This window comes from Papio anubis, chromosome 12 (assembly GCF_008728515.1).
Source record: "Papio anubis isolate 15944 chromosome 12, Panubis1.0, whole genome shotgun sequence".
In the NCBI taxonomy this organism is placed as follows: Eukaryota; Metazoa; Chordata; class Mammalia; order Primates; family Cercopithecidae; genus Papio; species Papio anubis.
The window spans coordinates 114,193,126-114,216,963 of NC_044987.1; the positions used below are offsets into that span (position 1 = coordinate 114,193,126).

Sequence of the window (23,838 nt, forward strand, 5' to 3'; positions counted from 1 at the left end):
TTCCGTACTTCGTTCAGTTACGTATTGCTGGCCAGACTTGCAGTGAGCGAGATCAGCCCTGCACTCAGCCTGGGCGACCTGAGACTCGTCTCAAAAAAAAAAAAAAAAGACCATCCCCTGGCCAACATGGTGAAACCCTGTCTCTACTAAAAATACAAAAAATTAATACAGGCGTGGTGGCGTGTGCCTGTAGTCCCAGCTACTTGGAAAGGCAGAGGCAGGAGACTGGGCAAGAAGCTGAGAGGAGCAGGCTGCAGTGAGCCGAGATCGCACCACTACACTCCAGCCTGGCGACAGAGTAAGACTGCGTCTCTCCAAAAAAAAAAAAAAGACACTGAGGGCATCCTGGACAAAGCAGTATATACTGTGGAAGACAGAAAATTAGTGAGACACATGGCTCCCCAAGCTCCTTTATACTAAAAAATTCTGACTTTGCAGTTGAGTATTAAGCTCAACAACTCGAGGTGAAAGTCACCTTCACTGAGAGGGGAAGGTGAGTCTTCCTAACTGACTATGGAGATGCGTGGCCTGATCTAAATAAAAAGGGTCATTTTCTTCTTTGAAGAACTACACCTCTCCTTTGATTCTATCTATTTTGATTATAGCTATAAATAGCCCTTAGGGCCCAATGAACTAACCAGCCCTCCACAGAAAGAGAAATGGAGAGATGTAAGGAATTTGTGCTCTTCCCATTTTCTAAGTATGCTTGTGTTCTTGGGATACCACTCCACTAGGGGCATTAAAGGTTGTAAAGACCCAGAATCGTCTAATATGAGACACAAGGGAATGGGTGGGGGTAGACAGAACAGTAGGATAAAGAGTCTAAGTACTAGTAGTACTGTGAAAGGAGACAGACAATTCCAACGCCTCAAAATTCTCAGCAGTCTAAAAAACAGGAAATTAAGACCCTCAAGAGTAGTAACATGCTGGCCTTGAAGCGTTTTGGTTGTGAAGGCCACAGCCTCGTAGGCTTAGGAGGTCTTTGCCCGAATTTCCTCCAAAGGGGATGTTTATTTAGTTAGTAGAAAATGTTTATCAAGTGAACTTTTTTGAGACAGCTTTAAAAGGTAAAACTTTCATTAAAAACTTTTTTTCAAAAAAGCAATTTTGAAGTTAATTTCAATTCCACTGTGGACAGTCATTCTTAATTCTCAAAACCTCCCAGCAGATAAAACCTTTTTATCCTAGCACTTCATTCCATATCCATGCAATATCCCTTTCCCAACAGAGTTAAGAGTAAATACAAGAGCCTTCATTTTAAGACAGCTCTCCATAAACCAAACCAGAAAAGATGTTGAAGGGAAGGTTAAATTCTTAAATTCAAGAAAATAAAAAGGGATAAATTGTAAACACACTTCTAGAACCACTTTTTGTCAGTTTTTTTTTTCTTTCAGAAAGTACCTATAAAAAGTAAAAGACCACATTTTAAGGGGAGAAATATGAAATTACGGTGAAAAGCCATGCTGTGAAAAGTACTTGGTTTACAGTACCTGCGGTGTTCTCCACTGGGGCCTGTCCAGAGAGGCAGATGACACTCACCTCATCAACTGGCAATGAACAGCAGCAGCTGAAAAGGGTGGGCTGCTGGTCTGGGGACTGTTCTTACCCCTAAGTGAGACCCTACCTTCCTGACACTCATGAAGAACACTGCAGTTATGAACAGACCAAAACAAGGAGCTGCAAATGCAGAACTCACTGGGCAAAAACTGACAGATGATACCAAAGTCATGAAAATATCTCATCTCAAAAAAGATAACTACAATCTCAAACTTTCAAGAAATGCAGATCTTGCTCAGAATAAATCGTAACAATCTCAAAGTGCATTTGGATGCAGAACGTATATTTACCTATATAAGCTCTTTCTTGTTCTCGAGTAAGTCCAGGGGGAATAACTGTAGGCATTCCCGGAATCACTGTCTTCTGTTCCATTGTGTCTTGGTTCCAGCGGCTCCTCTTCCGCTTCTTACTTGGGAAGTCTAAAGGCAGAGACAAAGCCCATCAGATGTAAATATAAATAGTTACCAACAGACAGTTAAGGGTATTTAAAGTACTACACAGAAACTCAGTAGATTGTGAAACTGAGAGCTTAACCTAAAACTTAAACAGCAAAAAACCAGAAAACAAACCTCAGAGATCAGAGATTTAAAGCTTATGGCCACTACAAGGGTATGTGGTCCTGGGTCAGGCAAGTTAACATTTCACCTTCTTTTGTCTAGAAAAACTGTCAAATATGTAAACATGGTAATCTTAATGTATACGACTGCAGAGAGTGTTAGATATATACTACACCAACCAGGAGTGCTCTTGAAATCCCCAGGGGAGACACAAATACACTGAAGAATCATAGGTTTGTAAAGCAGCCCTGATGGGACTGGGGGCTCCGCCCACCTCCACTCCCCTCACCAGTCACTTTTCTATGAGAGGCAGGAGGAGAGCTAAACCTAGTTATACCCTACCGAGTGGGAAAAGCCCAATTCTTCAACAAGATCACTTTTGTCTTCGTAAGTTTGGCCAAGATCAGCATTCAATTTTCCTGGCCAGTTGGACACTCAGAGTCTGAACTTTTAAAAGGATCTATCAAAAATTCAACAAACAACAACCTATACAATAGCAGCCAAGTTGTCCTTCCCCCACACACAGGCAGAAACTCCCTACATTTAGCACAAGAGTCCTTCTATTTCCCAGGCGATACAAGATCAGAAGGAAAAACTTTTTAAAACAAAGTGACAGGGGAGCCGGTCAGACTGAGATCTAAGAATACTGAACGGAGATTAAAAAACTAGAGTTCTCTCCCCAAAAGAGACCAAAAAAGATCAGACCCAACCATCACCTGAAGCATGCCAACCTCTCCCGGATGAAAACCCTGCCTTGCTATACAAGCAGAGCAGCTATCCTTGGTATGGTTCCCATTCTGGCTCAAGACCAGAAAGGAGCCGCCACACATCATCAGGTGAGGCTTTCACGCCCTGCTGGCATTCACAACCAGCACCCCGTCCAGTGCTGAACATCCGCCACCCACTCTTCCCCACACCAGCGGACTGAAGGGCAATAGGGGGCCCCGAGTCTACAGAACTGCGCCGCACAGCCCGGCCACCTCACTGCGTCTGCGCACAGAGCGCCTCCCGCCCGCCCAGCCCTCCCCCGCAAGGCGCGCGTGCGCCTCGAGCCCTAGAACCAGGCCGCGCGCGCTTCCCGGGAATATCCGCCAGGCGTCCCCGTGCGCGCGCCCGCGCGCGCGCCCCTGCCGCGTGCAGCCGCCGTCGCCGCCGCCGCGCGCCCCTCAGGCGGCCGGGCCCGTCCGCGCGACGCCTCTCGCGCTCTTTCGGCCCGACTCACCTCCTCCGCCGCCGGCCGGGCCCGGCTGCTGGTCCTTACGCGGCGGCTGGGGTGGCGGCGGCTGCGGCGGCGAGACGCGCTGGTAGAGCGGCGGCGGAGGGGGCGGCTGCGGCGGCGGGTACGAGGCGCCGGGGGACGGTGGAGGTGGAGGCGGCGGCGGCTGCTGGGGAGGCGGAGGGGGCGGCGGCGGAGGCGGCGGAGGCAGCGCCGCGAAGGGGAAGGCCGCGGTCAGGGCCCCCATCGAGCTCACGGGCGGGGGCGGCGGCGGCCCGGGAGCCAGCAGCCCCGCCCCAGGCCCGGGTGCAGGCGGAGGGCCCGGCTCGAAGCCCCCTTTGGGTCCGGGAAGCGGGGGGAGCCCGGGGGGGCCCAGCTTACCCAACGGCGTGGCGTTCGCTCCGGTCGCCATGGCGCCCCCGGGGACAGGCACTGGCAGCTGCTTTTCCTCGGCGGCGCCTTCTCCTTCGCAAGCCTCTCGGGGGGAGGGGACCCGACTGCGCTGCCGGAGCGCGCGGAGCCCGTCCTTTCACGCGGCGGGCGGCGGCGGCGCGAGACGCACAAAGAGGGAGGAGAAAGGCCGCCGCGGGGGCGGGCCGGGGGCGGCGGGACCGGGGACTGGATTGGGCCGGGCCGAGGCGAAGGGTCGAAATCGGGGGCCTCCGATTGGCGGAGCCTCAGTCCTTCTTGATGAGCGCTGGGATTGGCCGAACCGTTAGGCCAGGCGAGGAAATGGCGGCGGAGTCCGGTGGGCTGGGAGGTGTCGCAGCGCGCACTTCATTTGTTACTGCGTGAACTGAGCTCGGAGTCCAGAAAGGAGGGGATGGGGTGGGGCGAACTCTCTGACGGAGCATCGACGAGCTCTCTCATTGGCTGCGGCGGTGGAGTCAATCAATTTCGCGTGCGTCGTAGTGTCACGGGATTGGCTGTCGCTGGTTCCAGCTTTTTTCTACTCTCCTCCCTCAGGGGGCAGTTTCTCCGGGATTAAGCGAGAAGTCGCGGCGGAAAAGGCCCAGCCGGAACGAGATTTATGGCGGGGGAATCCTGGAGCAGGAAGTGCGCATGCGTATATAGAGCAACACCGCTCTCTCCGCTAGTCTCCCTTCACCATCGACCCTCGGATCCAGCATGGAAGCCCTAAGTGACGTCAACCTTTGTTCCCATGGTAACGCGGAACCTTGGGGCGGGAGCACGGGAGGGGCTGATGCGCGCCGGAAAACCGGCTCCGTTACGCCGCAGGTAAAGAGACTTCCTGTTTTTTTTAAAAAAAAGACCCAAAAAGCTATGAATAGAGAAGACTTATTGAAGGATTAAAAACAGTATTTGAAGTGATGCAACAACAAATTAGATGAAAGATAACATAAGGTTGTCAATTCAAAAGTTACAAATACACACTTCTATCGGAACCTTAACGGAGTTCAGAGGATTTAATTAAATGATCTTAAAATCCTATAAAACAATAACTACGGCCGGGCGGCGGTGGCTCACGCGTAATCCCAGCACTTTGACAGGCCGAGGCGGGCGGATCACAAGGTCAGGAGTTCGAGACCAGCCTGACCAATACGGTGAAACCCCGTCTCTACTAAAAAATACAAAAATTAGCTGGGCTTGGTGGTGCACGCCTGCAATCCCAGCTACTCGGGAGGCTGAGGCAAGAGAATTACTTGAAGCTGAGAGGCGGAGGTTGCAGTGTTCCTAGATCCGGCCACTGTACTTCAGCCTGGGTGACAGAACAAGACTGTCTCAAAAAAAAAAATACTACGGTAGTGGGAAAACTTTACAAGATGCAGCAGGAGCTTGCCTTTCCAGATGACAAACATAGTATATAAAACAAAACAGGCCAATGCGGTGGCTGACACCTGTAATCCCAGCACTTTGGGAGGCCAAGGTGGGTGGATCACCTGAGGTCAGGAGTTCGAGACCAACCTGACCAACACAGTGAAAACCCTGTCTCTACTAAAAGTACAAAAATTAGCCCAGCATGGTGGCAGGCGCCTGTAATCCCAGGTTCTCAGGAGGCTGAGGCAGGAGAATTGCTTGAACCCGGGAGGCGGAGGTGCAGTGAGCTGAGATCGCTCCACTGTTCTCCAGCCTGGGCAACAGAATCAGACTCCGTCTCAAAAACAAAAAAACCACAATAATAAAACAATATGATATTGTTGGTAGGAAAGACACATTAGTGCAACAGAATCCGGAAATACCACAAAGGTAGTATTTTATTTCAATCAGGAAAAGATGATTTAGTTGATAAATGGTGTAGAATCTTAAATTTAAACAACAAGACATTTAGAATATAATTTAGGAGACTATATAAGGGTAATCTAGGGTAATCTAGGGATTGAGGGACTGCAAAGACAGGAACCTCAAACTGAAACCTCAAAATGAAAAGATATACTTGATTACCCTAAAACTTAACACTGTGATAAAAGTCAACAGACAATGATAGATGAGGAAAAAATATTTGCCATACATGATAAAGAGCCAATATCTATAATATACAAAGAAATCTGAAAAACTAATTAGAAAAAAAGGAAGAAATAATAGAAAAGGAACAAAAAATAGGAATGGACATGTCTCAGAAGAATAAATCCAAATAGCCAAGAAACATGAAAGGGTGTACAACCCCTCTGCTGTGGTTTTTTAAAATAAATATAAAAGATGTTGGAACCCCCACAACACTTTAAACCTGGAGAGAGAGGTGGCTGTGATCTCAGCCACATAGGGTTATACTTTTTTCTCAGATAATAAATTAGACCTGCTTATTTTTTTTGTTCTGTACAATTACTGGAGAGAATGAAACACAGGGACAAAAACCTGCTGCCTTCTTAATGACCCTTCTTATAGATTAACTTCCCTTTTGTTGTCCTGCTTTACTTAGACCAGATGACAGCAAACCCATGACTATTACACTCTCTGTAAAAAATGTTAAATGTATGCCTCCCAAAAAGAAACACTACTTACAACCAAATTATTATTATTTTTATTTGAGACAGTCTCGCTGTTGCCCAGACTGGAGTGCAATGGCACAATCTCGGCTCACTGCAACCTCTGCCTCCGGGGTTCAAGCAATTCTCCCCCGTCAGTTTCCCGAGTAGCTGGGATTACAGCCACCTGCCATCATGCCCAGCTAATTTTTGTATTTTTGTAGAGTTGGGATTTCACCATGTTGGCCAGGCTGGTCTTGAACTCCTGACCTCAGGTGCCCACCTCAGCCTCCCAAAGTGCTGAGATTACAGGCATGGGCCACTGCACTCGGCCTATAACCAAATTACTATAACTATGCACTGACCATATATGAAAAATGTAATCCTAAAACTCCTCTGCCTCTGCCTGTGTAAATGAAACCTTAACTTCTCTACTTCAAAACACTGACTCCATTCATTTGGAGTCGGTGTTTCCAGGTGGTCCACCCTCATGTTTTCTGCTTGAATAAACTATTAGAATTAGATTCTGACCCTTTTGATTACTTTAGGTGGACAGGTTTGAATATGTCCCCCAAAGCTTATGTGTTAGAAACTTAATCTCCGGCCAGGCGTGTTGGCTCCATCACTTTGGGAGGCAGAGGTGGGTGGATCACCTGAGGTCAGGAGTTCGAGACCAGCCTGGCCAACATGGTTCTCCTGCCTCAGCCTCCCAAGTAGCTGGGATTACAGGCACCGCCACCATGCCTGGCTAACTTTTTGTGTTTTTAATAGAGACGGGGTTTCACTATGTTGGCCAGGCTGGTCTCGAACTCCTGACCTCAGGTGATCCACCCATCTCGGCCTCCCAAACTGCTGGGATTACAGGCATGGGCCACAACGCCTGGCCAGAAATCTCTATTCTTAATTACCCAGACTGGGTGTGGTGGCTAATGCCTGTAATCCCAGCACTTTGAGAGTCTGAGGTGGGAGGATCTCTTGAGCTCAGGAGTTTGTGACCAGCCTGGGCAACAGATCAAGACCTCACCTCTACTTAAAAAAAAAAAAAAAAAAATGCTGGTCATGGTGATCCACGACTGTAGTCCCAGCTACACGAGAGACTGAAGCAGGAGGATTGCTTGAGCCCAGGAGATCGAAGCTGCAGTGAGCTATGATCACGCCACTGCAATCCAGCCTTGGCAACAGACCAAGACCCTGTCTCAAATAAATAAATAAATTACCCAGTCTCAGGGATTCTGTTATAGTAATACCACCTTAGACTGTGCTGAGTTTGTACGACTGTTACAGAATCCCTGAGACTTGCTAATTTATTTACCAGTATTTAGATACTGCCTATAAGGGAAATACAAATAAAGGTGATAATGAGGAATCTCAGAATAAATGAAAATAGCAGAACATAAACGTGCTAACACCTACTATCGTTAATCTTTTAGAAAGCATTCTGTTGTCTATTAAAATCGTTCCCCCTTTCAAAAAATAAAAAATATGCACCTGTACTCACAGCTACTTGAGAAGCTGAGTTGGGAGGATCCCCTGAGCCCAGGAGGTAGAGGCAGAAGTGAGCTGTGATTGGGCGACAGAGTAAGACTCTGTCTCAAAAGAGTCTTTTTTTTTTTTTCTTTTTTCTTTTTTTTGAGACGGAGTCTTGCTCTGTCGCCCAGGCTGGACTGCAGTGGCCGGATCTCAGGTCACTGCAAGCTCCGCCTCCTGGGTTCACGCTATTCTCCTGCCTCAGCCTCCCAAGTAGCTGGGACTACAGGCGCCCGCCACCTCGCCCGGCTAGTTTTTTGTATTTTTTTTAGTAGAGACGGGGTTTCACCGTGTTAGCCAGGATGGTCTTGATCTCCTGACCTCGTGATCCGCCCGTCTCGGCCTCCCAAAGTGCTGGGATTACAGGCTTGAGCCACCGCGCCCGGCCGAAAACATAAACCTTTTCAATCCAATATCCCACTCCTGGGAATCTGCCCCCAAAACAAGCCATGTGATTACATAATGTTTTCAAAGTCTGCATTTACTGCAGCATTGTTTGTAGTAGTAAAAATGGGCAAACAAAGTGAATTTCTATCAATATATGAATGACTGAATTGGAAAACCCGTAACCTGGAATATTAGGCAGCTTTGAAAAGCTGTTAATTCCTACCAACCGACCTAAAGTAACTTCTGTTCTGTGTTAAGTGAACAAAGGAATATATATGACATGGCCTTGTTTTTGTAACACAAACCCCATACAGATGTGTGCATGTTTGCGTATGATTGAGCATAACAAAGGCTACAGAAGGATACATAGCACATGCCCTCCTATTGCAGAGTGAAATGGGAAGTTACCCAATACATCTTAAACATCCAACTTTTTTTTTTTTTTTTAATGAGATGGAGTCTCGTTCTGTCACCCAGACCAGAGTGCAGTGGCATGATCTTGGCTCACTGCAACCTCCTCCTCCTGGGTTCAAGCGATTCTCATGACTCAGCCACCAGAGTAGCTGGAATTACAGGCACATGCCACCATGCCTGGCTAATTTTTGTATTTTTAGTAAAGACGGGGTTTCACCATGTTGGCCCTGGTCTTGAACTCCTAATCTCAAGTGATTCGCGCGCCTCAGCCTCCCAAAGTGCTGGGATTACAGGTGTGAGCCACCACACCCAGCCTAAAAATCCAACATTTAAAAAAAAAAATGCTTCATATGTTTAAAAAATGTATTACGTGATCCCATTTATGCAACATTATATAACTGTATAGGCATCTAGAAATGCACCAAGGGCTGGGTGCAGTGGCTCACACTTGTAATCTCAGCACTTTGGGAAGGCAAGGCAGGAGGATCGCTTGAGGCCAGGAGTTCGAGACCAGCCTCGGCAATGTAGGGAGACTTTGTCTCTACAGAAACAAAAATAATAATCAGCTGAGCATGATGTGCGCCTGTAGTTCCAGCTACTTGGGAGGCTGAGGCAGGAGGATTGTTTGACCCCAAAGAGTTTGAGGCTGCAATAAGCTGTGATCACACCACTGCACTGAAGCCTAAGTGACAGAGGGAGACCCTGTTTCCAAAAAAAAAAAAAAAAGGCGCGGTGGCTCACACCTGTAATTCCAGCACTTTGGGAGGCCAAGGCAGGTGGATCATGAGGTCAGGAGATTGAGACTGTCCTGGCTAACACGGTGAAACCTTATCTCTACTAAAAGTACAAAAAAAAATTAGCCGGGCCTGGCGACAGGCGCCTATAACCCCAGCTACTCAGGAGGCTAAAGCAGGAGAATGGCGTGAACCCGGGAGACAGAGCTTGCAGTGAGCCAAGATCGCGCCACTGCACTCCAGCCTGGGTGACAGAGCGAGACTCCATCTCAGAAAAAATTAGTCGGGTGTGGTAGTCTCAGCTGTAGTCTCAGCTACTCATGAGGACTGAGGTGGGAGGATGGCTTGAGCCTCAGAGGCAGAGGTGGCAGTGAGTGGAGATGGCACCATTGCACTCCAACCTGGGTGACAGAATGAGACCCCATCTCAAAAAAAAAAAAAAAAAAATGGCTGGGTACGGTAGCTCACACCTGTAATCGCAACACTTTTGGAGGCCAAGGCAGGCAAATCACTTGAGACCACGAGTTCAAAACCAGCCTGACCAACATGGTGAAACCCCATCTCTACTAAAAAGACAAAAATTAGCTGGTTGTGGTGGTGCACACCTGTAGTCCTAGCTACTCAGGAGGCTGAGGCAGGAGAATCAGTTGAACTTGGGAGGCAGAGGTTGCAGTGAGCCGAGATCGTACCACTACAGTCAGGGCGACAGAGCAAGACTCCCATCTCAAAATAAAAGAAAAAAAGAAAAAGATGCGGCCGGGCGCGGTGGCTCACACCTGTAATCCCAGCACTTTGGGAGGCCGAGGCAGGCAGATCACCTGAGGTCAGGAGTTCAAGACCAGCCTGCCCAATGTGGTGAAACCCCATCTCTACGCAAAATACAAAAATTAGCCGGGCATGCCTGTAATCCCAGTTACTCGGGCAGCTGAGGCAGGAGAATCACTTGAACCCAGGAGGCGGAGGTTTCAGTGAGCCAAGATCAGGCCACTGCACTCCAGCCTAGGTGACAGAGTGAGACTCTGTCTCAAAAAAAAAAAAAAAAATTTAAACACTTACCTATGACTCAGTCCTTCCACTCCAAAGTATTTACCCACAAGAAATGATAGAATATATCCAACAAAGACAGGTACATGAATGTTCATAGCAGCTTTATTTGTAATAGTTCAAAACTGGACATGGTCCAAATGTCCATCAACAGATGAATAGCTAAGCAAACTGGTGCATCCAAACAATGGAATACTACTTGGCAATAAAAAGGAATAAACTATTAATACATGCAACAGGGATGACTCGCAAATCCTTATGCTCAGCTAAGCAAGAAGCCAGACAAAACACAAATACATACTGTGTGATTCTATTTACATACATTCTAGAAAGTGCAGATTAACCTGTAGTGACAGAAAGCAGCACAGTTGTTACTTGGGGATGGGAGGCAAGAAGCAGGAGGGTGGGCTTACCAAGGGCATGGGAAGTGTTCCAGAGTGAAGGGGATGGTGGTTATCTTGATTGTGGAAATGGTTTCACGGGTGTACACGTATGTCAAAAGTCATCACGCACACATTTTTATATGCAGCTTATTGTATGCCAATTATGCCTCAATAAAACTGTCTTTCAACAATACACACTAGAAGGCAGCAACTGCAAGGCAGCAACTCCAGAGTTCTGTGCAGGACACTGCAGTGATTCCTCTCCATTTATTTTCATCATCTAGGGAAGCATCCTCTTCATTTTTGGTTTTGTCTTTCAAGCGAGTTCTATTTTTTCAGTGTTTACTTTTAAATATTTTTTTTAAAATTTTTTCCGTTTTTTGTTTTGTTTGTTTTGTTTTTTTCGAGACAGGGTCTCACTCTGTCACCCAGGCTGGAGTGCAGTGGCAAGTTCATAGCTCACTGCAGCCTTGAACTCCTAGGCTCAAGCAATCCTACCTTAGCCTCCAGAGTAGCTGCGACTGCAGGCGAGTGCCACCATGCCCAGCTAATTTTTGCATTTTTTGTAGAGACAGGGTTTCATCATGTTGCCCAGGCTGGTCTAGAACTCCTGGGCTCAAGTGATCTGCCTACCTCAGCTTCACAAAGTGCTGGGATTACAGACATGAACCACCAGGCCCAAACTAAAATTTTATGACATAATATTTGATACATACAAAAGGATGTGTGGCACCTTACGTGAGTTAGGAACTCAGTTATAACTTAAATATCCATGAACTTACCACCAAACCTGAGAGCTGTGATATTACCAATACCTTTACAAATTCCTGGGCTCCTTCCTTATCCCATCCCACACTCCTCTCAGGGACCACCATCTCAGATTTTGTGCTTTTCCTTCCCTTGATTTTTTAATAGGGTTGTATGTTGGGCATGTATTGCTAAACAATAGATAGTTTCATTTTGTTTTTGAGCTTTATAAAATGCTATCGTACTGTGCATAAAGTGCTGTTTTAATTTACCTCTAAGATTCATCTATGTTATTGCATTATGTCTGTTACAGTATTTCTGATCCTCCCGACAGCCCTGCAGTTGGCTTTGGATATGGTAAACCTAAGGAAAGTAAAGCTTAGTGAGGTGGGGTGGCTCACCCAGTCCAAGGGCAGATTGCAGGGACTCCTCTTCACCACATCTTGTCCATTTTCTTACTTGCGAGGGTCTCGTGTGCACTGGCAGTGAGCAGGTGCTGGATATGCCACAGGGAACACGGCAGATCCTCCATCGTCCCGAAGCACACATCGTGGCGCTCCCCTTGACTTTCACCAGGACGACTCCGGGTACAGGCCAGTTATCTGAACATCCTGGGGGGCCCACGTCCCTTCTACTTGTCCTCAAGAGTGACTTAAAGAGTCTGGTCTGGCCCTCCCACAGGTTTCTGCCCATGGAGGGCAACTGGACAGCGGCTATCACCACGACAAATGCAGCCACCCCAACTCATTAATGCTACTTCCAGGAACTTATCGTCTAGAAATGCTTGAATATGTACAGAGGGGCACTGGCCTAAGAATATTTATTACAGCATTGTTTGTAATATAAAAATAGTGAAAACAACTCAAGTTTCCACCAATAGGGATCTCACTGCAGGTCATTAACATTTGTTATGGGAAACATACACAATGGAATACCACTAACTGTAAAAAAAAAATTTTTGGCCGGGCGCGGTGGCTCAAGCCTGTAATCCCAGCACTTTGGGAGGCCAAGACGGGCGGATCGCAAGGTCAAGAGATCGAGACCGTCCTGGCTAACACAGGTGAAACCCTGTCTCTACTAAAAAGTACAAAAACTAGCCAGGCGAGGTGGCGGCCTGTAGTCCCAGCTACTTGGGAGGCTGGAGAGGCAGGAGAATATGCGGAACTCTGGGAGGTGGAGCTTGCAGGAGCTGAGATCCAGCCACCGGCGCGCCCAGCCTGGCGACAGAGTGAGACCTGCCTCAAAAGAAAAAACTTTTTTTTAAAACTGAGACTTTGATAATGCAAAACTCTCCAGGATATATACATATTTTTTCGGGGTTCACGTGATAATTTAATACATTCATATTCTCCAGGATATATATATATATATATATTTTTTTTTTTTTTTTTTTTTTGGAGACAGAGTCTCACACGGTCGCCTGCTGGAGTGCAGGTAATATTCTAGGCTCACTGCAACCTCCTCCCAGGTTCAAGTGATTCTCCTGCCTCAGCTCCCAAGTAGCTGCTGGGATTACACAGCCCGCCACCATGCCCAGCTAGTTTTTTTGTGTTTTTGTAGAGACAGGGTTTCACCATGTTGGCCAGACTGGTCTCAAACTCCTGACCTCGTGATTTGCCCACCTCGGCCTCACAATGTGCTGGGATCACAGGTGTGAGCCACCACACCCGGCCCCCCAGGATATATATTTTAGTTTTTTTTTTTTTTTGAGACGGAGTCTCGGCTTGCTGCCCAGGCTGAGAGTGCAGGGCCAGATCTCAGCTCACTGCAAGCTCATCTGCTCACGCTTTATCTCTCCTGTCTCAGCCCTCCCGAGTAGTTAGACTACATGCCACCGCTCGCTGTTTTGTATTTTTAGTAGAGATGGGGTTTCACCCAAAGAAGCCAGATGGTTCTCGACTCTGACCTCGTGATCCTACTGCCTCGCCTCCCAAAGTGCTGGGATTACAGGCTTGAGCCACCGCGCCCGGCCCCAGGATATATTTTTAAAGGGCAAGGTCAGTACAATATGTGGAATATGTTAATATGTATATAAAAAATTGCAAAGAATAAAATATACCAAATTGCTTAAATATGCAAAATACTTCTAGAAGGGTTCATAAGTAACTGGGACCAGGGTGGCTGGGGACAGGGGTAAGAGGGAGACTCTTCATGACATCTCTGCTGTATTTTTAAAAATACGTACCATGGGCAAAGGCTACCCATTTAAAAATACATAAATAAAATTTAAAGTGTTAGTCTCTCAGTGCATATTACCCGGCTTCTCGGCCTTTCTTTGCTCTTGGCCTGCCTTTGCTAGCAGCAAGCATTTTATGGGAGGCCCCCACTTTGGCAGTTTACGCTCTGCAGTCCAAACCCCCTTTCCAGACTGAATCTGAGGGCTGGGAAGATCTGCCACAAGGAGGCGCTGTCTGCTGCTGGCCACTTGGTGGGTGGAAAGCCAGCCCTCCCCAGAGTGCCTTTGGTCAGGGCCTTCGCTGAGCAGGAGCTCACCTCCCTGTCCCCACTTACTCACCCTGGTCCCAACATTCCTCCAAGAAATCTGGAAAATTGGAAGTTAGGAATTCACTTTGTATCCTTGTTACCACCGACCCCAATTTGGAAGGTGCTCCTCACCCTCCTTGGGGCTCCCGGGAACGTGGGTGTGAATGTCTGGTGTGAAGAGATGTGTTCCCTCCCCTGGCTGGCTCCCCATTCCAGCCAAGAAACCCTCCAGTCACTGGACGGAGTCAGAATAGTTGAAACTCTGCTGGAGGGTGGCCGAGGGGACAGTGTGACACCCTGGGAGCCACTGAGCCTACTCCCATGGCTGCCATCCACCTACCACGTCACTCCGCAAGTCTTTATTGCCGCCCACCAGGTGCAAAGCTCTTACTCCAACACCTGCCTTGAATGCCAGGGGTGACGATGGGGCCTTTGCTCCAGCTGTTCCCCCCATCTGCCCCCACCTTCCCATCCCCCTAACTGTGCGCCCTCAAGGCCGCTCCCATCCTGCCTCCTGGGCTGCAGCTGCCCAAAGGCTCTGGTCAAGAGTGGCTTATCAGTGCCTGGGGCAAGAGGGGATGCCCGGCCCTGGGGACCCCGGTGTTCGGAGCTGAGCAGACAGCCCCTGGGAGAATGACAGCATAAGCACAAGCTACAGGAGGATGGCCATGAACTCAAGATGCAGGCTCCCTCCCTGGGGGCTGGTCCGTTCCTGGTAGTGACCCCAGGGCCTGGCACTGAGGCAGCCCTCGGGAGTCTGGTAGATGGACATAGGCTAGCCTTCCCGTCCAGTCTGATGATCGTGCTGTCATCTGATGTTCCTGGCCTGACACCTAGGCAGTAGGTAGAGGCAGGGATACAGGTCACACAGGCTACCTCCATGGGCAGCAGCCTCCCTGGGACTGGAGGGAACAGCCCTCTGGGGGCTCCTCCTGGGCCCTACCAGGGGCCGCCCAGTGAGATCCTAGGTGGGGCAAGGGCGCCCTGGATGAGAGTCCCTTTGTTGAGGCCCCCATCTGCATGAATCCTTGGGGCGCCAAACTACAACACAGCCCTCAAACTGCAAAGCTGAGCGCCAGTTCTGAGCAAGGGCACAGGGGAAGGCACAGTGCCCCTGGGAAGGCTGCTGGCGGCCATGGCCTCCTGTCACCTCCACCTGGCTTCTCCAAGGCCCTGCCCTTCTGTGGTGCCCACAGAAAGGTGTGTTGGAGGGAAGGAGGCGGGAGATGAAGTGGTTTCACTCCCCCGACCCAGAGGGACCAGAGGAGTAAAACAAACCAGCTTTAATACCAATATAGTTCTCTCTTAAATACCGTGTTTCCCAGGACAAATGCAGGGGCAGGCTCTTGGCAGAAAGAGTAGAAAGGAAATGTGGAACAAAATGGAATGAATGGCCCAGGCCCAGGGCCCCTGCCTTGGGCACTAGGGACTCGGCTGCCTCGGGGAATGGGAAGTGACAGCAGCTCCCCCAGTCCAGTTATTGCAGAGGCGTGGGAGGCTCCCCTCCCTCCCCAGGCCTGAAACATTTCTCAGGATTACTTCTGCCCTTCAGCCCCAGCAGGGCCAAGGCCTGGGCGCCTCTGGTCTGGGATGGGCCCCTTTGCCCAAACGGGCCTGCAGCTAAGGCATGGGGTGGGGTGGGGAGCCCCTGGCCAGGCCCGCCACTCTCAGTAGGTGCTCTGGTGGCCCGTGAGGATGTAGAGGTTGCTGTGCGCCTGTGGGTTGTCAGTGGGGATGCTCTCCAGGATGATGTCTCTGGAGGAGAGAGGAGTAGGGGGTGGGGCGGGAGACACTTGGCACATCAGCCCCTTCTCTGGCCTCAGGGGCATCTGAAGGGGAGGATGGGGTGCCACTGCCTACCTGTGGGCCCCAAGCACTCGGAAGATCCTTGTTTCATCTGTGATCTCCTGGGTCACCTGGGAAGATGGGTGGGAAGCACTGAGGCCACTCCAGTAGGTCCTCTGCAAAGAGGTAGGGACCACAAGGCAGGGGACAGCTAGGTCCCTGGGCCCCACTCACCTCGTTGGTATCCAGGCTGCGGCCTTGCATCCCATGGCTCCAGAAGGCCAGCACGCTGTCCTGCAGGCACACTACGGGGGCCGGGCCACCATCAGCCCTGCACCCGGCCTGGAGCCCCCTCAGCCATGCCTGAGCCTAGGTCTGGGCCACATGGGTCCTCACTGACCTCAGGTGACCAGCATGGCTCAGGAGAGGCGCTGGGGAATCTGCCTCCTCGTCCTACCACCAGCCCCAAGTCCCGAAGCCACAATGTGCTCCAGGCCAGGGAAAAGCCTGCACCCCACCTCTGGCTCACTCACCCACAGTCTCAATGGGGAAGTCAAAGGTCAGCTCAGGCGCCAGTGTGGCCGTGGGCTCGCCCTGCATGTTGACAATCCTCACGCAGCCTGCACAGGGAGGGGGCTGGTGGGTGGGGACAGGGAGGCTCCCTTCTGGGAAGGCAGACCCACGTGGTCCCCTCACCCCCATACTCCCCTGCCCTAAGCCCTGCCCCCTAGGGTACTCACGTTCAAAGCTGACTAGGACTGTGTCCCTGTCCACCTGGATCACCTGCTGAGCCGAGCCTGGGATTCCCTCTGCAGGTAGAGAAGAGAAACCGCCTGGCTGAGCCACCAGTCCCCCCAACCTCAAGGGGACACAGGAGCCAGGCTACAGAGAGCCCTTAGCCATGAGGGCACGTCAGCCTCACAACAGCCCTGTGGGGCTGGGAAACCTCATCTCCCTCCAGGGCTGGGAACCGAGGCTCTGAGAGGATGAGTGACCCATCCTGGGGCTCATGGGGAGTGGGGGAGGAGTCACAGGGAGCCACGGGAGGGCTCCAGATTTAGGGGGACCAGGCCTCGTGACCCAGTCACTGTGACCTGGCAGGCTAAGTCAATACTTTTACCTCTCGGAGCCTCCGTCTACTCATAACACAGGCAAGATGGCACTGCCTTGAGAGGCTATCATGAGGATCAAGAATAAAATCCGGCCGGGCTGTGGCTCAAGCCTGTAATCCCAGCACTTTGGGGAGGCCGAGGTGGGTGGATCACTGCAGGCCGAGATCGAGACTATCCTGGCTAACACGGTGAAACCCCCGCCTCAATAAAAAAATACAAAAAACTAGCCGGGCGGGTGGCGGGATGCCTGTAGTCTCAGCTACTTGGGAGGCTGGAGGGAGAATGGCTGAACCCGGGAGGCGGAGCTTGCAGTGAGCCGAGATCACACCACTGCACTCCAGCCTGGGAGTACAGCGAGACTCCGCCTCAAAAAAAAAAAAAAAAAAAAAAAAAAAAAAAAAAAAAAAAAGAATAAAATCCTGGGCTGGGCACAGTGACTCACGCCTGTAATCCCAGCACTGTGGGAGGCCAAAGCCGCAGATCACCTGAGATCAGGCGTTCGAGACCAGCCTGGTCTCGAACCTCATTTCTAATAATACAAAAAGTAGCCGGGCGTGGTGGCACATGCTTGTAATCCCAGCTCCTCGGGAGGCTGAGGCAAGAGGATCGCTTGAACCCAGAGGCAGAGGTTGTCGTGGACAAGATCGCGGCTACATTGCACTCTAGGTTGCAGGACAGAGCAAGACTCTGTCTCAAAATAAAAAAAGGCCAGGCACGGCTCAAACCTGTAATCCCAGCACTTTGGGAGGCCGAGTATGGTGGATCACGCGAGGTCAGGAGATCAAGACCTTCCTGGCTAACACGGGTGAAACTCCGCCTCTACTAAAAATACAAAAACTAGTCATGAGGTGGCAGGCTCGTAGTCCCAGCTACCGGGAGGCTGAGGCAGGAGAATGAAGGTGAACTGGGAGTGTGTGTGGAGGTTGCAGTGAGCTGCGATCTGGCCACTGCACTCCAGCCTGGGTGACAGAGTGAGACTCCGTCTCAAAAAATAAAAATAAAAAATAAATAAATAAAATAAAATAGAATAAATAAAGAATAAAATCCTGTGTGTGAGACTCCTGGCTCAGGGCCTGGCACCAGGTGCCTTAACCACGTGCGCCCTCCCTTCTCCCTTCCCATCATTGCTCACTATCACCCCGAGCTACCACAACACCGGGAATCCTGCTTCCTGGCTCAGAATGGGGCCTCTAGGCCCTGCCTTGCCAGATCTGCCCCTTTCCTGCAGCCCGGAGCAATGTTGACTGTTTTTTGTTTTGTTTTGTTTTGTTTTGAGACAGGGTCTCACTCTGTCACCCAGGCTGGAGTGCAGTGGCGTGAACATGGCTCACAGCCACCTCTGCCTCCCAGGCTCAAGTGATCCTTCCACCTCCAGCTGAGGCTGTTGCATGCTGGGTAACCAACATGCCAAAGCTAGTTTTTTTTGTAGAGTCAGGGTCTCAGCCTTGTCCAGGCTGGTCTCAAACTCATGAGCTCAAGCCCCGCCCCGCTCCTTGGCCTCCCAAAACGCTGGGATTACAGGCGTGAGCCACCATGCCCGGCCTGGCCAGGATTTTCTTAGCTGCCAAGCCCTTTGGTCTAATGAACCCTTTTATGGAAGCCCAGGTGAGGCTCGCTGAAGGGAGGCTGTGGGCCCCAGACCCCATATGGCAGCCCTCAAGGTCTCTGTGGAGCCACTGGCTGTGGGGAGCCTAGTTTGGGAGCCTCAGCCCTCCCTCCCTGCCTGCCTCCCTCGGTCTCTCATGCACACACACCCACCCCCAGCAGCCTGGCCCTTCTGCTCACCAGGTGGGATGAGGATGTCAGGCGTCAGGCCAGCCTCCAGGGGCAGGACATGGAACAGGACGCGGCAGCCAGGCCCCTCAGGCCCCTCGGCCCCCACACACACCTGCGGCAACTCCTTCCCATCCAGCACCAGCGGCTCCAGCATCCCAGCTGGGCTGGGCAGGGGGCTGGAGAAGTTCTAGGGGGCAGCAGGGATGCTCAGGTCTCCATTTCTCCCCCCAGAGCTCTGAGGGTACCCTGGGCCTCCCCCCACCGCCCCTCACCTTCAGCAGCAGGAACTTCTGCAGCGGCTCGTACCACTGCAGCAGGAGCAGGCTGGTGGGCAGGGCGGCCAGCAGGAAGGTGGCACCCGTGTAGGGGTTCCGCACTGGCAGGGGAGCAGGCAGTGGGCACCGGGCTAGGCCTGCACTGCCCCCCATCAGGCCCCACCCCACCCCACCCAGCCCACTTCTTACCCACACGACACTGCAAGCAGCCTTTGGTGTCAGGAATCTTGGTGGACAGAGCAAAGCGCCTGTAGGGGTGACAACCAGGGCCTGTGTCCGAGATGCCATCCATGGGCAAGGCCCCTGCAGAGCGCTATGAGGCAGGCACTATCATCTTCCCTCTTTACAAGTAAGACTGAGACTTAGAGACACAAAGTAACCTGTCCCAAGAACAGCTGGGAAGGGTGGAAGACCTGAAGCCAGTCTTCCGGGCCTGCGGCCAGGATGGAGTGTCTCCATCCAGGCCAGGGCTTTGGGTCTCAGAATTGCTTCTAGCTCCGTGTGACTTCGGGCAAGCCACTTAACCTCTCCATGCCTGTTTCATCATCTGTAGATTGGAGATAATGGTGGGGCCCACCCTGGAGGGTCTCAGTGAAGGCTTCATGAGTTAATACAGGGGAGGTGCTCTCGGCAGTGCTGGGAATCGTGTGTGCTCACAGAGGGCCAGCTCCTGTCATCACATATTAGGACTTTCCACCTATTTTGAGTCACTGAAAATCCTTGTCAGGTAAAGGCAAGGTATAAATAAAGAAATGCCGGGCGCAGTGGCTCACGCCTGTAATCCCAGCACTTCAGGAGGGCGAGGTGGGCAGATCACCTGAGGTTGGGAGTTAGAGACCAGCCTGACCAACATGGAGAAACCCCGTCTCTACTAAAAATACAAAATTAGCCAGGCGTGGTGGCGCATGCCTGTAATCCCAGCTACTTGGGAGCCTAAGTAGGAGAATCATTTGAACCTAGGAGGCGGAAGTTGCAGTGAGCCGAGATTGTGCCATTGGACTCTAGCCCAGGCAACAAGAGCGAAACTCTGTCTCAAAAAAAAAAAAAAGAAAAGAAATGAATGAAGAAATGAGAGCGTGGAGGGGCTGGGGAGCATGCAGGCTCCAGCCCCACCAGGTTACACAGGGCGCCCACGGCCCATTTCACAGATGGGAAAACAGGCCCGGGGCAGTGAATAAACTTCAAAAGGCAAATGGCCTGCCCTCTGCTTCTCCAGCTGAGGCAACAGCCCTGTGGGGCCAGGCGGTGGCTTGCCTTGCTATCAGGGAAGAAGCAGTGAGGGACAGTCATCAGAGGGGCCCTTGCCTTGGCCACTGGGTGTCCCCTAACCCTCCAGGGGACCCTCTGAGCCTGTTTCTTCCTCTGGGGAATGGGGCTTCCTGTCACCAGCCCTGCCACCTCCACCCAGCAGCCTGGGTCCTGTTTGTACCCTCTGCCAGGACATGGAGGAAACTAGTATCTGTCTCTCCCTGTCCGTGGTCCTCGTCCCTCCCTCTCCCCACACTCCTCCCACTCTCCTTCCCATCTGGTCTTTGGATGGGACAAAGGCATATAATTTGTATTTGTTTTTTCTCCAAACAACTCCAGTTCTCTGTTCTTTGCATTCAAAATGCTCACTGTGCCTCTGCCATTTCCTGAACACAGGCTCAAAGCTGCCTGTGACCTGCTGGGGCTCTGATGCGCCTGTATCCTGTAGGTCCTGGGCCAAAGCAGAGGCTCACTTGGGGACTGAGCTCAGGAAGCCCCAAGGCCACAGGGCTCCAGATGTGGTCCTGGAGTGAGCACGTTGCAGGAAGGGCCCTCCCAAGCTCCCCAGCTGTTGCAGCCACTGGCCTGGCCTTCCCTACCCTCTGCACCTGGTCCACTGCTTCCCACGCCACCCACCTGGTCATGACAATGGCGGGGCCCGTAGCCCAGGGCCCCTCCCTTCAGAGCCCAGCCCCACCCCGCCATGGACTTACACAGGTCCCACTTGCACATCTAATTGGCATCTTCATGCAACAAAATTGAATTCAGCTCCCCTTGAAACTGCCCCACCTTCAACTGATGACAGCTCTATCCTTCCTGATACCCAGGCCAAAAACCTTGGAACCACCCTTGACTCCTCTTTCTCTTTCATCAGGAAATCCTACTGGCTCAACTTTCAAAAGAGAATCAGAATCTGACTGTTTTTCTCTTCTGTTTTTCTTTTTTTGAGATGGAGTCTTGCTCTGTTGCCCAAGCTGGAGTGCAGTGACACGATCTTGGCTCACTGCAACCTCCATCTCCTGGGTTCAAGCAGTTCTCCTGTCTCAGCCTCCTGAGTAGCTGGGATTACAGGCACCCGCCACCACGCCTGGCTAATTTTTGTATTTTTAGTAAAGATGGGGTTTCACTATGTTGGTCAGGCTGGTCTTGAACTCCTGACCTCAGATGATCCACCCACCTCAGTCTCCCAAAGTGCTGGGATTACAGGCGTGAGCCACCATGCCCGGACTCTCTTTTTTTTTTTTTTTTCCTGAGATAGGATCTAGCTCCATCACCCAGGCTGGAGGGCAATGGTGCAATCTTGGCTCACTGCAACCTCTGCCTCCCAGGCTCAAGGGATCCTCCCACCTCAGCCTTCCGAGTAGCTGGGACCATAGGCATGCCACCACACCCGACTAATTTTTGTATTTTTTGTAAAGACTGGGGGGTCCCTATGTTGCCAGGCTGGTCTCAAACTCCTGGGCTCAAGTGATCTGCTTGCTTTGGCCTCCCAAAGTGCTGAGATTACAGGCGTGAACCACCATGCCTGGCCTCTGATCAATTTTTCACCCCCATCACTGCTACCCTGGCACAAGCTACCACCACCTCCTGCAGCCTCCTGACGGGACTCCAGCTTCCACCCTCACCCCCTTTGCTCTGTTCTCAACACAGCAGTTTGAGTGAGCTCCTGAAGATGATCTCAATCCATGTCACTCCTCCATAGTGGCCCCCAGGCTGCTCTGAGTCAAGCCAAAGGCTGCACTGTGGCCATGGGGCCCTCCCTGATCAACTCCCTCTCCCTCATTCTGGCCACAATGACTTCCTTGTTGTTCCTCAAACAGGCCAGGCCCACTCCTGCCACCAGACCTTTGCCCTGGCCGTCCCCTCAGCCTAGGATACCCTTCCGCAGGTATCCACAGCGCTTGTGCCATCACCTCCTCTAAGTCTTTGCTCAACCAACACTTTTTCAGCAAGGCCTTTCCTAATGCCCCTGTTGAAGACCATAGTCTGCGGTGAAAATGAAGACAAGAGAAAAACAGAGCCAGGAAATGCAGATGGGTGCCTGTGGTGCCACCGAAGCCTGGACACAGCTGAGCCTGAAGCAAACCCTGATCCTGGATTTTCAGTTCCATGAGTTGTTAAATTCTCTTTTGTGCTTAAGCTAGTGACTTGCATCACCTACAAGAGAAAGAATCCCAGCCGGGCACGGTGGCTCAACCCTGTAATCCCAGCACTTTGGGAGGCCGAGGCAGGCAGATCACTTGAGGTCAGGAGTTTGAGACCACCCTGGCCAACATGGTTAAACCCCGTCTCTACTAAAAATACAGAAATTAGTTGGGTGTGGTGGCAGGCGCCTATAATCCCAGCACTTCATGGGGCTGAAGCAGGAGAATCGCTTGAACCTGGGAGGCGGAGGTTGCAGTGAGCTGAGAATGCGCCACCGCACTCTGGTTTGGGTGACAGAGCGCGACTCTGTCTCAAAAAAAAAAAAAAGAGAGAATCCTGATCAGCATACAGAGGGATCCCTTTAAAATCCTAGGCCAGCATCTAAGGCAGAAAGGCAGGGCTCTGCTACCAGCGTGGTGCAGCTTCCTCCTGGGCTTCTTTGCCTCCTCCCTCAGGTGGACTTTTTTTTTTTGAGAACAGAGTCTTGCTCTGTCGCCCAGGCTGGAGTGCAATGGTGCAATCTCGGCTCACTGCAACCTCTGCCTCCCAGGTTCAAGCGATTCTCCTGCCTCAGCCTTCCAAGTAGCTGGAATTACAGATGCCTGCCACCATGCGCGGCTAATTATGGTATTTTTAGTAGGGATGGGGTTTCACCATGTTGACCAGGCTGGTCTTGAACTCCTGACTCAGTTGATCCACCCGCCTTGGCCTCTCAAAGTGCTGGAATTACAGGCGTGAGCCACTGTGCCTGGCCCCCAGGCAAACCCTTACACCTCCCCAGCTCACCAGGCTGCTCCACCCCAACACATACTAACACATACTTGCTCTTCCCTCTGCCTGGAATGCCATTCCCTACCTCATCTGCCTAGAAACCCTGACACACTTTCAAACCCTCCAAGCCTGCCCGGTCTCTGAAGCCTCTCCACCCCTCCCAGCTCTCCCTCTAACTGGACCTCAGTACCAGGTGCTAACCGTCCACATTTCTCTTTTTCTTTTTTTTTTTTTTTTTTTTTGAGACAAGGTCCTGCTCTGTTGCCCAGGCTTCAGTGCAGTGGTACGATCGTCATCACAGTTCACATCAACTTCAACCTCAACCTCCTGGGCTCAAGCAATCCTCCCGCCTCAGCCTCCTGAATGGCTGGGACCACCAGCACACAACGCCATGCCCAGGCCACCATGCTCAGCTAATTTTTTTCTTTTCTTTTCTTTTCTTTTTTTTTGAGACGGAGTCTCACTCTGTCACCCTGGCTGGAGTGCAGTGGCGCCATCTCCACTCACGGCAACCTCTGCCTCTAGGGTTCAAGCGATTCTTCTGCCTCAGCCTCCCGAGTAGCTGGGACTACAGGCACACACCACTACGCCCAGCTAATTTTTGTATTTTCAGTAGAGACGGCGTTTCACCATATTGGCCAGGCTGGTCTCAAACTCCTGACTTCATGATTCGCCCACCTCGGCCTCCCAAAGTGCCAGGATTATAGGCGTGAACCACTGCGCCCAGCCCCATTTTTTGATTTTTTTTTTTT

General features: G+C 51.2%; 2 protein-coding genes and 1 long non-coding RNA gene across 20 annotated transcripts in view; 1 reads left to right on the forward strand and 2 right to left on the reverse strand.

Annotated features, from left to right (window-relative positions):
- SF1 (splicing factor 1) overlaps positions 1–4,194 on the reverse strand; it is a 14,368-nt gene extending 10,174 nt beyond the window's left edge. For 7 of the 17 annotated variants that reach the window (XM_031652786.1, XM_031652788.1, XM_031652785.1 and 4 more), the window contains exons 1-2: positions 3,337–3,435; positions 1,848–1,976 (exon numbers count right to left, since the gene is read on the reverse strand). In XM_031652786.1, the coding sequence (XP_031508646.1) occupies positions 1,848–1,929 (82 nt within the window). In that variant the 5' untranslated portion in view covers positions 1,930–1,976; positions 3,337–3,435. 17 annotated transcript variants of the gene reach the window in all.
- On the forward strand, positions 3,351–12,434 carry LOC103877429. Of its 2 annotated transcripts, XR_637116.4 has the most exons (3): positions 3,351–3,454; positions 4,297–4,569; positions 11,804–12,434. It is a non-coding gene; the product is annotated as an uncharacterized LOC103877429 (long non-coding RNA). The 2 variants fall into 2 exon arrangements; XR_001894716.3 differs by lacking the exon at positions 3,351–3,454 and having other exon boundaries at positions 4,385–4,495.
- A 3,207-nt stretch (positions 12,435–15,641) lies between these two features.
- MAP4K2 (mitogen-activated protein kinase kinase kinase kinase 2) lies at positions 15,642–19,173 on the reverse strand (the record flags this gene model as incomplete). Its single annotated transcript, NM_001168999.1, is given in 8 exon segments — positions 15,642–15,729; positions 15,835–15,890; positions 15,994–16,064; positions 16,293–16,379; positions 16,500–16,568; positions 18,657–18,834; positions 18,920–19,023; positions 19,112–19,173. Coding segments are annotated over 8 exon segments (715 nt in total), but the record flags the coding sequence as incomplete, so codon positions are not given.
- Positions 19,174–23,838: the final 4,665 nt, after the last annotated feature.